At 39.2% G+C, this 14,391-nt stretch overlaps 1 protein-coding gene across 12 annotated transcripts in view; it reads left to right on the forward strand.

The window, feature by feature from the left end:
- GRIP1 (glutamate receptor interacting protein 1) overlaps positions 1-14,391 on the forward strand; it is a 348,068-nt gene that overhangs the window by 260,507 nt on the left and 73,170 nt on the right. For 11 of the 12 annotated variants that reach the window (XM_088165626.1, XM_088165632.1, XM_088165628.1 and 8 more), the window contains 5 exons: positions 5,057-5,192; positions 6,140-6,285; positions 10,397-10,480; positions 11,315-11,390; positions 12,706-12,851. In XM_088165626.1, coding sequence (XP_088021752.1) covers positions 5,057-5,192; positions 6,140-6,285; positions 10,397-10,480; positions 11,315-11,390; positions 12,706-12,851 — 588 coding nt within the window. Of the gene's footprint in view, positions 1-3,068; positions 3,268-5,056; positions 5,193-6,139; positions 6,286-10,396; positions 10,481-11,314; positions 11,391-12,705; positions 12,852-14,391 lie in introns of those variants that run through there. The other variant, XM_088165623.1, reaches the window with a different exon arrangement.

A 14,391-nucleotide genomic window follows, 5' to 3' on the forward strand; every position in this document is an offset into this window, starting at 1 on the left:
TTATTAATTATATATGGTTTTGGTAGGAAAATGTCAATAACAGCAGCTTTGGGGTTTTTTTGCTTTTATGTTCAGTTCCATTTATGCCCTGTTCCAGCAGCACTTAACATATTGACTAGATGGAAAAGAGAAACAAGTACTTGACTTGATCATATAGATTTAGACATTTGGGGGGGGGGGTTAAAATGCAGTTTTCACAGAAGGGACTCAATATCGGAAATGAAGGCAAATATTTTTTACTTTAATATGTACATTAAGGTATAAAATTATAGTAATTTAGAAAATAAATGATAAAACTTTTGACTAAGAGTTCTCTCAGCTTTCAAATATTTTTCTGTGAAAAAATCTCTTCTGTCATCTAGTATTGTTTTCTTTTTGAAGAAGTGAATATATTCCAGGTTCATAGGTCTCATGAGAATATATTTTCCATGCTATTTATTCATTGAAAAATATTATTTGCATACACCAAAAAGTAGAAAATTGCAAGAAGTCTGCTCATATATAAAATACTAGAAGCTTTACTATGCTGCTATTATTCTTGAAGAAAAATTAATCATGGTATTTCTTCAGTTTTACCTATCTGCAAGTTGTTCCATGTTTTCATCCTGTCACAGTAAGATATACCCAGTCTTGAATTTGAGCATCTGTGTTATCTTTGAAGCTTTCTTGTGCTACGTTGAGTATCCCTGTAGTTCTCCAGGCTGCAGGGCAGATCATAGTGTTAATGCACCAGCTGACCCTTCTGCCAGTCAGGCTCACACAGCCATGATACTGCAACAGCAAGCCTGAGAGAAGCATCCAGACCAGCCATTTAGAAAACAGCAGTAGTGTAATGTTTTCTTTAGAATTCAGCTGCTGCGTGTGCTCCTGCTCACAGAACTGGAGATCTAAGGGAAGCTCTTTGGAGAAGAAACCTTTCTTTTTCATCTTATGCCTGCCTGTGTGTAAAAGTGTGCATATTTCTGCTCCCTTTGCTGAGCCATCTCTAGGATTCAGTGGTTTCCTGAACCCCATATCACAGATAGGTGGATGCCAAGAAATATGTAGAGTGGCTGGTGCAGCATGGACAGGCATGTACCCGGGATTGCCCCTGCAACAGCAGAAAGCATTGAAGTCCTGAGGCAGTCCCAGGACTCTCCCCTCCATAGGCTGAGGGAAGGCAAGTTCCAATGTGAATTCATAAAAAGCCTGGAAATAACTTTTGTGCTTTCCCTTCTGATGCTGACTATGCTAATATTATTAGCAGTGTGGGAGTACACATAGGAAAGAACAGACTCCAGAGACTTCTAACTAATTCAGAGTTTGCTGGTTGGCATAAGTAATGAATTATGGGTGAGGTGATACGTGATTTTTTACCCTCAAATTGTAACATAGCATTGTCTTAACTAGGAAATAGAGACTGACTTTGCATTAGTTGGGGAATAGCACATACAGATGCATTTGCATGTTGGATTGAAAATGAAGGGTTGTTCTGATATTGGTCATTTCAATAATACTCCAGTGGAAATAGTCTGTAATAATAATGCCGAAGCAATGCAGATGAGTAAGCATGTCTGTCTCGGTTTGAGAGACAGGTATTTGCTAAGGAAAGGCAAGAACTCTTTTCCTGAGATGGAGAGTGCAACCCCCTCCCTTCCAGTTATTATAGTTTGAAATCAGGGGCTTTCAGGCAGAAGATATGGGAGGTAGGAATAACAGTTCTTTACTAACATGTCTTACAAGGCAAACAAAAGAAACAAAAACAGCTATAAAAAATGACAACAAAATGGAATAGTATAACTCAGTTTCAGTCCTTTTTGGCTGCAAGCCCCCTCTTCCTGCACTCAGTTACCAGTGCTGTGGGCAGGGCAGGTCCCGCACAGCTGAAGAGGGCTGGGTGATGGCGGCAGCGGCCCAGGTGTGAGAGGGATGGAGGAGCGATTTCCCCCTCATGATGTCAATCGTGGTGCTCAGCAGAGTGTCCGGAGGTAGTAGGATGAAGTGGGAAGGCAGCAGTGCAATGTTTGACAGCAGGGAATGTGGCTCCCGGCATTGGGATGGCTGGGAAGATGCTAGGATGCTAGGTAGGAGCCCCAGCCATCTTCTTCCGACTCCACGAGTGAGCGAGCGAGTGAGTGAGAGAGAGCCCAGGCCCCTGTCCTACCTTTCCTTTTCTGGTGTTTCCCCTGTCCCCACACCCCTACGAGAGAAAACTTTTACTACTAAGGTGTAGCCACAAATAATTAGCATAACAATGGGAAAAATTCCACAGAAATAAAACGGAACAATTCAACCCCCAACAATGTCATATATAGCATTATAAGACCAGTAATCATGTGCAATTCAAGAAAGTGAAGATGAAAAGCAATGATGAGGGTATCAAATGGGCCTGGTTCAGAGCACTTGCATGGATAACAGTCTCTTATAAGCAAAACCAGCTTAGGTAGTTCAATTTCTTCCTGATATGATTATGTACAACAAAAGCTTCAAAATCTTCCAGAGCAGCAAACCTAGTGAAATTACTGTGCACACCCTAGATGACCTTATTTGTCAGTGTGCAATGAGCACTTCACACCACCCCTCCTTTACAGTGCTGCTGCATCTTTCCCTCCTGCCTACCAAGGAGGAGTGCCTAGAAGTCATTGTTCTGTTGGCAGAGGTAAACGGAAGTTTGTTGCAATAGATGGTGAGAAGGAACGAGCCTGATCATCACTTTCCATGCCAGTAATTGAAGGGAATTGTATAATTGTTAGCCTGCTTAAAATACGGCTTGGACCATCTGTTCTACATGTACTGCAGGCAGAAGAGTATTGCCTAGCATTGGATTGCAAACTCAGAATCTATGTAAAAGATCAAAACACATGACAGTATTATGCTATGGCAAAAGGTTAGGCATTGCATTGAAGTGCATTGCATTGTTTATGTCCTGTATACTCATTGTGGCAAAGTATTTGGTTAAGAAAAAAAAAATCTTAGATGGATACTGTAAGCCAGATTTTACTACTGAGAATTACAAAGGAAGCATTCAGTTTGGGCAGTGGGAAGAGAGATTTTCCTTTGACTCCAGATCTCGTGTTTGAGTAAATCCTGAATAAACATGTCACATGCTGGCAGAGCACCTGAGGTTGCATCATGGGTGCCAATGTACAGTGTCTTCGGCTGCAGCAAGTACCGTGACTAACTCTTGTATTCATTATGAATACTTACAGGTTTTTATAAAACTGAAAGCAGCATTTTGGTCCATAGCATCTCTACAGCTGTGCAACGTGTCTCCATGTTCAGAAGCAGGTAATCACATCTGTTCTTTCTGAACTGTCAAAAAGGCCAGATGTGAGCAAACATTATGGAAGCTCAACAGCTTCCAGATGGTACCAAATGGTGGTTTGGTGTCAGCCAAGTTGGAGAACGTGTCAGTTAGCTATGCTACTGTCTGCTTGTGACAACCTGTGTTGCTGAATGCATTGCAGAATTTGATTGTAGTAGAAGCTTTACAAACATAGAGGAATCCTTGTCCAAGCATGTAAGTCATGCTGTATAATGGTAAAAATAACTGAATAACTGAATAACTGAATAACTGAAGCGAGGTCATCATCAGTTGGAATAGACAGAAGAGCCTTTCAGCCACCTAGAAATGAGCAGAAGCACAGGATGATGCCACATTAGAAAAAGATGCAGCAGCTAATCCTATTAGAAGTACTACCAAGGATTACAAGCCTGTGTACTAGGACTGGAGTCTCTTCTGAATGATTTCTCTAAATGCCACCATTTCCTCAAAAGAGATAATGGTGGTGGTTTGGCAGTTCTTTTTCAGGGCAGAAGTTTTTCATTGTAAGGTGAAAATACGTTACGTCATCTCCTCAGTCATGTGGAATGATCCTGATAGAGCCTTGTTGCTATTTGTATAATTCTGTTTCTACACTTACTGGTGAACATTTGAATATATACAAGGACCTTGCAGGATTTGGGGTGGCTTTTCATCTTTAATCTCATGCTGCCACAGCCAACTTGCTAGTGCAGTGCAGACATACTGTTTGTTTAAAGTGAATGTATGATATTGGTGTCTGATCAATTCACCTAAAAGCTGCATATTAATACTGAAAAGGATGATCCTGACATGGATGATCCTTCCAGGATTTTAGTGGATTTTGAGGATTTCATGTATTTTTCCAGAATACCTGGGAAGCTGGTGGTTTTACTAGATGTTCCCTGACTGGAAACAATGGACATATGGCTTTCCAAAGAGTTGCAGTCCTGCTGAAACTGCATATGTAGGGTACATTTTTTACTTATTGTCCACCCATGTGCAATAAGGACATCTCTTTTTGAAAGTTTGAGGCTTTTTTGAGTTGCATGTGACCTGCCTTTGTTGTCTGTGGAATTAACTTGCCATTTTCCAAGAATGGAGAAACTGCAGGAGAGGATGTTTTAGCATGTGAGGTAAATTTTATATGCACTTAATCACTATGAAAGCCCTTCACTTACTTTATACCTGTTCTGCAGAGATTGCAGAGAGTTACAGTGGAACTCTATTTATGTAAAAATAAGGAATAAAACTGTTAAGATCTGATGTATCTCTGTCTGGATTCTTGTTACATTCAATTGTTCCTATTAGCACTGACATCTGCTAGTGACCTGAAGGTGAGTCTGAACTTAAAATTATAGTTCTGTTGTATCATTGTGTGGTTTACCCTTCTATTTAATCAGTTGAAGTGCATTATAAAACACAGAGGTCAAAGGTGGAGAGCAGAAAATGAGAAAAGATAAATTTTTTAATATGTGAAACAACTATCTTTAGTTATAAGTGTTCCCAGACTTCATATTTGCGGGCTCTGTATAGTATACTAGCATGTTAGTGTTGTTTTTAATAACCTTTTACAGAACATATGGCTCAAGCTTTATCTATATGCAGAGCCTTGTGGATGGATCTTGTGAATTGTAACATAAAAAAATCTCCAGATGTACATGTTATTTCTTACTAACACAGGATGATTTTCTTGGGAAGAAGATGACATATTAGAAAGGCAACATCTGTGTTACTACTTAAATTTTAATAATGTGAATAATTTTCTTTCAACAGAGGAATTCAAGGGCTCAACAATAGTTGAATTAATGAAAAAGGAAGGCACTACCCTAGGGCTCACAGTATCTGGTGGTATCGACAAGGATGGGAAACCGAGAGTATCTAACCTTCGTCAAGGAGGAATCGCTGCTAGGTAACCACATCTCAGACTACAAAATGCAATATAAGATGTGATTGCTTCAGAAATACATAGTGCATCAAAAAGGTCACCTAAAAAATATGTGACTGATGCATCTATAACGGCAGCCCATCACACTTGAGAAGCTCAGAGGGAAATGGCAAGAGCTGGTCCTTCTTTTTGCTCAAGGCTACTTGATAAAAACTAGAAATACTAATGAGATCTTTGAAAGTTGCCACAAGACTAATTGTATTTTTTCTAAATTATATATGTTTTATTTCTCTAATTTTTTTGTCTTTGAACAAAAATTTGAGAGAAGTATCATAACATACTGAGGGGAAAGAAAAAACAAAATGGAAAAAAGAATGATAGTGCTACCATAATTTAATTCTTTTTTTAACTCTTCATTAGATGGTTTTGAGATTAAAAAGACTCTGAAGTCATAGGTACCTTGCTTACTACTGCAGTGGAAAGAAGAAAGCTTTTAATCAGGAGTGAGACAAGTCAGAAGATAAGGGCTGAGCTAAATCATCCCAAGTAACTGAGTAGAACATACGCTTTTTGCCTTGGCCCATCTCCTGTTAATATGATGTTAACTTCATTGGTTGTGAAGGCAACCAATGTGCAAAAAAAATTTTTTTTTGACATTTTGAAAGACAGAGACAAGGATGGGAACATGAAGAAGAATGACTTCCCAGATCCTATGCCCAAACCAGTCAAATCATCCTTTATTGTACAGCTGGTTTTGTACCTCAGGAATGAATATTGCAACAATATTCTTGTTGTAATATTTAACAAGCAAGAGTAGATTAAGATCTTAAAATGCCACTTTCTGTTAGAAAAATCAACTCATTCTAGATTCATGGAAAAAATATTCTTACAATCACTAAGCAGTAATTTAAAGGATTTAGTTTGGTTCATCAGGTCTGTTTTTCACAAAAGGAGTATGTATTTTTCCCTAGGAGTGACCAGCTGGATGTAGGGGACTACATCAAATCTGTGAATGGAATCAACCTGACCAAATTTCGCCATGATGAGATCATCAGCCTGCTCAAGAATGTTGGTGAAAGGGTTGTGCTAGAAGTGGAGTATGAGCTGCCTCCAGTCTGTAAGTGTTTGCAAAGCAAACGGAAAACTTATGCAGAGTAGCAGACATAGTCAACAATGAGATGGGCATGGTTGGTAATAGTTATTTTGGTAGTGGTTGTTTGTTAATTTTCTGTTCTTAGTTTTATTTTTTCCTGTGGCTTATCACAGAGTGTTGAAGCAGAACAAAAGAACTGGTTGGTTTTGGTTTTTTGATTGGGTTTGTTTGGGGATTTTTGTTTGCTTCTTTGCAGTTTTGAATACTGGAAATTAGATTAAGTAGATTCTAGGGCAAGCAAATCCTTCTTTTTACTATAAGATCCTCTGAGATGAGACCAGTGAATATTTGCTAGTTCTCCCTCTGCTTTTTCCTTTCTTCTCTCCACGTGCAGCGCCATCCCTCTCTCCTAGGTAAACAACATCCTTTAAGACTTTTCTAGTCTTTTCTGACACTAAATTTTGGCAAAATTTCATATCTAGACCAGAAGACACAGTGGGGTAGGCCATAAGGATACATGAACTTGCAAGAAATGTGTAACTGAAACAAGGGCTTTCACTGAGCTGGATTTTCTTCAAAATACAAGTTTATGTTCACACCAAAGTTACAGAGTGCTGAATGTTTTCCTTGCCTCTCCTTTCCCTGTCTTTATGTGCTTGTGCCTGTAATGGTGTGTCTATAGGGCAAAATCAGTGTGAATCAAGTCTATCAGGTATGAAGTGAAAGCCAGAGAAACAGTAAGTTGAATACCTGGGATCTAAAGTGAAGGAGTGTCAGGTGTCTGACTGCACCAAGGGGCTGCACCAAGCACACCCTTGAAAGAGTGTATGCTCATTCATACTGCTCACTGGAGAGCAGAACATGTAGTTTCCTTGTGTCTGGCCAGAAGAATCTCAGGTGCCAATTGGGAAGGTCTTGTCTCCTTAAATAAAGAGTTTCCTTGCAATAGAATCCAAAAAAATCCATCACTGTCCTTGGTGCTCAGAAGCTGATGAACTTCCCCACTGCTTTCTAGCAGCTGGAGGGTTAGTCTAGTTACATACTTGGGTTTCTTTAGGACCTGCTGACAAGCACTAAAAATTTTTGAATGTGCTCTGTTGATTAATGTTTGCTTGTGATGAGGGAACTTCATGTTCTGAAGCACAGTATCTGAATTAATCAGCTGAGTTCAGAGTTACTTTGCTGCAGATACAGTTGTTTTACCAGCGTGATTTGTTTTGCATTTATTCAACCAGGCTTTCCTTGGTTTTCATCCTCTTTTAGCATATGTGCCACTCTTGTTCACTGAGACTGGATTTTGACACACTAAATTACAACAGCATTTGTAACTTTTTCTTTAAGTCCTTGGAATGTCCAGCTTCTTCATAAAAGCATAGATAATACAGTTGGAGAAAATTAGCAGTCTAGTTGTTGAACTACTAGTGAGCAAGCTGTTTTTGTTAAACATGTAAGTTTTCCAGTAAGTCATGTGGAGAAGTCCTGGCACTTCCTTCCTGGCCCCATACATTATGAAATTTTACTGTTGTTCCCATGCTTTCTCCCTCAGAGGATTGTCATAATTTCAGAGCCAAGAAATGTCAGTCATTTAATAACGATGGATTAAATTTGACTGAGCACTGGTAATTCCACTCCCTAGTGCTTCCTTCCATTTCTGAAGTGTTCACAGCAGGAGCATCTAGCTGCTGTTTTCAGCATGAATCACCTCAGTGTTTAAAACTGGAAGGTGAGCAGTGCCTATCTCGTGTCTGCCTTTTGCTGTTGTCAAGGTTGAATGAGTTTTTTCCCACAGCAGGCTGAGTCTGGGGTGCGAGGACAGCCCCCTGAGTGGCTGTTCGCAGGAGGAGGAAGCTGCTGCCATTCCTCACTGCTGCGCTACAGGTTTCACCTCTCCCCAGTGGAGGGTACAGGCCACACCAAACGAATGGGGAAGTATGGATTTATCATGAGCTACACACAAGGCCACTTTCTGTCAATAGGAATGGAGACAACAGTTGTCTTCTCCTTGTAATTCAATTTTTTAGTCAGTAAACCATTTCTAACAGAAAACAACCACATGGACTCAGTAACACAGCTATGATCTTCAAGCTGTAGCAGGAATTACTACAGCACAGAGCAGTGCTCTGGAGGGCCATCTTTCACCTGTTTTCCTAAGGAAATGAGATTTATGTAATTTCACTGGCTGGCTCTCCTGGTTCCCTGCAGTAAATTTTTTAATAGGGTCTGAAAAGCTCCCAAAGAAATACATTACATACAGTACATCTCCCAGAAATAAACATTGGTGTGAGTTGCCAGCAGGGGAGTCCTGAGAAAGAGAGAGAAGGGCAGAGAGTGCTGAGGGCCCTCTACTCTTCCTGGTGCCTTTCATGATTGGCAACACACACAGGGTAGCCTGTGGCATCCACTGCCCCCTCAGGGAATCATGACAGGGAAACTCTGGTTATTACAGGCAGGAACATTAAATGACACAAGTTTTCATTAGTTCTGCCACTCACAGAGCGTGTATTTTATAGAGTTGGGTTGGTTTGGTTTCAATTTTTTTTTTTTTAATTTTATGTGTGTTTGTACTGTGCAGTGTTTGACTGAAAGGTGGAAAGTGTGAGTGCATGTGATTTTATATATAGTCCTTTTCCCATTGTAAAAGAGACTTCTTAGACCCTGCCAAAGTTTTCCTGTAAAAGCTAATAACAACCTGTCTGCTGGTCTCTTAACAGCAGTTGTTTCAAATGCTGTAAAGTGGATTATCACACCCAAATGCATTGGTCTGTGCATTAGGCTTCTCACCTCCTAGACCAGCTGTACACCAATTGTTTAGTATTTCCAGAGAAAATATTGACTCAACCAGAAGCCAAAGAATTTTTTTACTAATTCACCAATTATGAGGGAGCATGCTACATTTCGCAAAAGAAAAAAAATCCTTATGGTAATAAAATGAATTATGCATCATAATCCAGTAACCTGAGATCAGAGAAACACCCCAAAAATCTTGATTGTCTTCTCTCTAAGCGACTGTCTTGGTTTGAAAGACAGGTATAGTCTAAGGAAAGGCAGGAGCCCCTTTTCTGCGATGCAGAGTGCAACCCCCCTCCCTTTTAATTATTTTAGGTCCAATTCAGACACCTTCAGGCAGGAGATATGGGGATAAGAATAACAGTTCTTTACTGGTATCTAACAAAGCAGAAAAACAACAACAGCTATAAAAATTGGCAACAGAAACAGTCTAGCTCCGCTCCAGTCCCTTCTGGCCGCAGGCCGTCTCCCTGTGCTGTTACCGGTGCTGTGGGGGCAGGGCAGGTCCCGCGCAGTTGAAGAGGGCTGGGTGATGGCGGCCGCGGCCCAGGGGTGAGCGGGGATGGGGAAAGTTACTCCCCCCTCACGGTGTCGGTCGTGGTGCTCAGCAGAGTGTCCGGAGGTAGTAGGGTGAGCTAGGAGAGCAGCAGAGCGATGTCCAAAGGCAGGGAGCGTGGATCTCAGTGCTGGGATGGCAGGGGAGGATGCCAGAGCAGAGCCCAGGTTGTCTTCCCACTCCAGGAGCCAAGCGAGAGAGAGCCCAGCTCCAGACCCCCCCCCCCGTCCCACCTTTCCTTTTCCGGTTCCCCCCCCTCCCCCTCCAGCCACCCCCTTACGAGAGAACATTATCTGTCGTTTTAAGGTGTAGCCACAATTACTTAGCATAACAATGGGAGAAAATTCCACTGAAAGAAAAGGGCGTAATTCAACCTCCAACAGCGACAAAAGTAAATGTTTTCATAGCTAAACAGCAAGCTCAATCGGTACTCTTAAGTATTTTGTATCATTTTTCTCTCACTGTGTATTCCATATTTTCTAGAACTCTTCTGTAACTAAAAGAAAAGCAAAATTATGCCATAATTTAAACAGTAAGTCTCAAATTCCTCACCGGTTAAATGCATCTGTGTCTTTTTTCTAAACCACTGTCACTCTGCAAAAATATCTAGCCCAAAATTCTCTCAAAAAGGGGATGAGTTCTATTTAATTACAGGTCTTCAGTCTGACTATTCTGTAATTGAGTATTTCCAATTGTATGACTCAATATCTGTCTTAAATTAGAAAAGGTATAAATCTGTGTGTATAATTAGAAAAATAATAATCATTAAGGTTTGGATTCTTTTTCTTTTAGCTGTACAAGGATCAGGTCTCATCTTTAAAACTGTGGAAGTTACTTTACATAAAGAGGGGAACACTTTTGGATTTGTAATAAGAGGTGAGTTATTGTTGAGTTTGAACTCTGTATTTTTTAAAAAAGTGGTACGTTTTTTAATCACTCAGAAATACGGCAGGATTGATGGCTTACGGTTTGTAAAAATCGATATATTACATTTTCCATACCCTCATGCATTGTTCTTATGAGCTGTTCTAATTTTTGTTTATGGGACAACCTAAGGTCATCGACTATGCCAAGGAAACATGACAAACTGGTCACATAAGACCAGATTCTGCTACCACTTAAATCACCAGGAAGATCATAGTTCTTAAAAAAATATTTACATATAGTACTTGTAGGAAGTATGAAGGCATGTAATTTGATTAATACTGCTGGTAGTCTGAATTGTACAACTAAAATATTATCACTGACTTGGAGAACAGAAGAAAAGATGTAGCTGTTAATTAATATACCCCAATAATTAATTATTACTTTCTTCAGGGAAAAATGTCTTTTATATTTAGTACATCAATGTCTTAGTGGCCACTCATTATTCTGAGTATGGATAGAGATTTTTTTTCTCTGTGCTGCAAACATTGCAGAACAAGGTGTTCACACTCAGATCACATTTTCAGAGTGAAAGTTCTAAGAAAAAAATATGCATGTAATAAGAATCCCTCCATAGAAATGTTTTTAAAGATTCATCTATACATACAGTAAGTTGATTTTATTTAGGTAAAATTCAGTGGAGGGTCATATTAATGGCTTCGCCATTTTTTGGTCTTTTTAGCCCATCTGTGAAGGTGCATGTTGCAATAGGCTTGCCTTTTGGAAATGAGCTTTCATAAAAAGCATAAAATGAAGATATACTTTCTATGACTTTATACTTTGTAGGTGGAGCACACGATGACAGAAATAAATCTCGCCCTGTTGTAATAACATGCGTCAGACCCGGAGGACCTGCTGACAGGTACGATTCATCTTTCTCTGGAGTTCATGTGGAAGAAAAATAGAAAAAAGTGAATTATTTGGGACAGAAGTTAAGATTTTGAGTGAAGTAGATGCATTTAAATACAGTCCTTTGAAATTCATGGGTTTGTCTTTTATTGTTGTAATAGAAATAAAGACTGCCACAATAGTAATGGACAACCACAGAGGCTCAGCATGTTATGGTGTGTGTGAACTTTAATTTAGAATCTTGCACCTAAAATAATTAGAATAAATTCCTGCAATAGGTCAGAGCACATTTTGTGTTCTACAGACAACTGATGTAGCTCTTACTTCTGCTTTTTACACTCTAACACCACAATCTTTTTCTCTTGCAGTTCAGAATTATACTGTGACAAGTTTGAATGTTGTATTATTCTGTTAAGATGTGTATACATATCTGTATGTGAGATCACACATAACTTCACGTAGAAAATTTCTATGATTTATGTTTTGGCCATATTTGTATATAATACCATTTTGTATATATATATAAAGAAAAATATTCACTTTATGTACAGAATGTATTTTCCAAAATGGCATTTGTGTCCTTAAACCATTAGAGTTTCTTTAAAGCATATTGATATCTGTAGCCTATGCTGACATTTTTGACCTTGGAAACATTAACTGAGAAGAAAATGTTTCAAGAGAGCGTTTTTTTTGTTCCCTCACTTTCTTCTCTCTCTCATCCCCTGGTTCCTTGTTTTTCTCCATGATTCTTAAGCAGACAGTGTTAGTATTTAATTTTCTATTATAATTCTGAATAGGTTATGAGATATGCCAAGAAGACAGCATTTTAGACTTAGAGCTGAATTACTTCTAGGTACAAAAAAAGGAAGAAAGGAATTATGCTAGTAAAAGATATTTTTAAAGAAAATCAATAAATGGACATTCATATTTTGCAATCTGCTTGAGCACCCATGTGTTTGCACCTCATGTTTATTTTTAAGAATATATTGGAGGAGGATGTGTTTATGTATGTAGGAAAAAAGAGTTGTGTGGACAAGGCAGAAAGAAAGCATATGTTGAGTAGAAGCTATACTTAGTTGCAATTTAAGGTGAATTGATTATTTTACTGTGTGGTAAGCTGTTTTCCAGTCACGGACTTTCCAATTAAAGCAATTTCCTTTCCACTTCGCCCTCTGATCATTCTCACTGTCAAAGTAAATGTTAAGTGTTAAGGCAAGAGGGATGGACGTCAGGGAGGGTGCAAGAGAATTGCTTTGGATGAAAATGGTATTATCTCCAAATCAATTTATCTTACACTAACAAAGATCATTCCTTTATTCTCCCTTCAGAGAGGGCACAATCAAACCTGGGGACAGGCTGCTGAGCATTGATGGGATCCGACTGTTGGGAACAACACATGCTGAAGCCATGAGTATTCTCAAACAATGCGGACAGGAGGCGACTCTGCTGGTTGAATATGATGTCTCAGTGATGGGTAGGTTGTGGGACAGGAGGTGGGGCTGTAATACTGGGAGCTATCTGTGATGTTTCACTGTCTGTTCTCCATGAGCTATTTTAGAAGTGATTGTGACCTGTTAGGCTCCTAGTAGCACTGCTATTCCCTCCTGCATCATATCATTAATCTTGAGTTCATAAGGAGGTGAACAGTATTTTACCGTAATTTAGCATTCTGACATTCTGTGGTTTGTAGGCTGAAACCATAGTGTGGATTCTAGTAAAGTAACTTTTCCAGTGACTAGTTTATAATAAAGGTTAATGAAGTGTAAACATTTCTGTGTCACATGAAAGAGAGGAATACTTGATCTAAAAAGAATTATTTTGCCTTTTGCCAGTGCTGCTAGTTGGACAAGACATAATTAAAAACTCACAAGATTGCCACAGAGAAAAGAATAGAGGAGAGAAAATTTCTTATGAAATGCAGAGGTGGCAAATCATGGCTTGAAAAATGAGCTTACATTATACAAACTTTGATTGAACTCACTGGAAATATTGAAGGTTTTTTGGGAAGTCAAGTAGACCAGATAATTTTTAACAAGAGATATGGAATTGACTTGTTTCCATTTGTTTTGGAAATTGTCATATACCCTCAAGTTTTTCAAGATACAGAAAATTCATAGCAGCAAGAAACAGAAATACTCACCAGTCAGACTGAAATATTTCTTGTCTGTTTGGGGATTTTTCACTTCTTTTCGGCTCAGTTCCACAGTCAGTTTTCTAGCTTAACAGAAAGGCAGCTTCCTAGGGATTTGTGAAACAGCACTGTCAAACTTCAAAGCCTTGGAAAAGATTAATTCTGAAAAGAATAATGTCAGATCTTTGCTTACTCTGGAGCAGCCCTCTTTATTCTTCTCTGAGACACAGATTTCTCTTTTTTTATTACAATATATGTCTCCGTTTACTTAACTGTCAAGGATTGAAGCGGCTGGTTTGTGTAGTGTCTGGCAGGCCTAATGGACAGTTGTACAGATTCATGTCCAGAAAGGTGGAGACAGCTCAGATGAGCTCTAGCTTCTGAGGAGAACATGAATTTAGATGTTTTCATTTGTTTCTTCTTTTTCTTTGAAAGATGATGGATGATCAAACCTCATCTATCATCACAGTTAAATCAATATTCTTTCTGCTCCACTTTTTCTAAAATGAACCCTGACTTTAGACAAAGTTCCCAGCAAACTTTCATTTCAGAGAAAACTCCCATCCTCGTTTTTCTTGTATACCCCAGGGGGAGAGTCAGCTTCCGTTTCACTGAGGACTTTTTGGAAATCTTTTCAGGTTTGTGTAAGGAGGAGACCACATGATGAAATACTTTGCTGTAACCTAAAGTGCAGCTTGTTCAAGGCAAGAACCTTCTTTTCAGTACTATCTGGATAGAGCTCAGTTCACGAAGATAAAGAACTTAGTTGGAAATTTCACACTTTCAACTCTAAAAGAAGCACCTACCCATCAGTCTCCTCATGTCATTTTCTCTCTGAATAAACTCTCTTTTGTTCTCAGCACTAAATCCGGATTTATCATTC

The sequence above is a fragment of the Sturnus vulgaris genome, chromosome 5, assembly GCF_052056855.1.
Source record: "Sturnus vulgaris isolate bStuVul1 chromosome 5, bStuVul1.hap1, whole genome shotgun sequence".
Taxonomy (NCBI): domain Eukaryota; kingdom Metazoa; phylum Chordata; class Aves; order Passeriformes; family Sturnidae; genus Sturnus; species Sturnus vulgaris.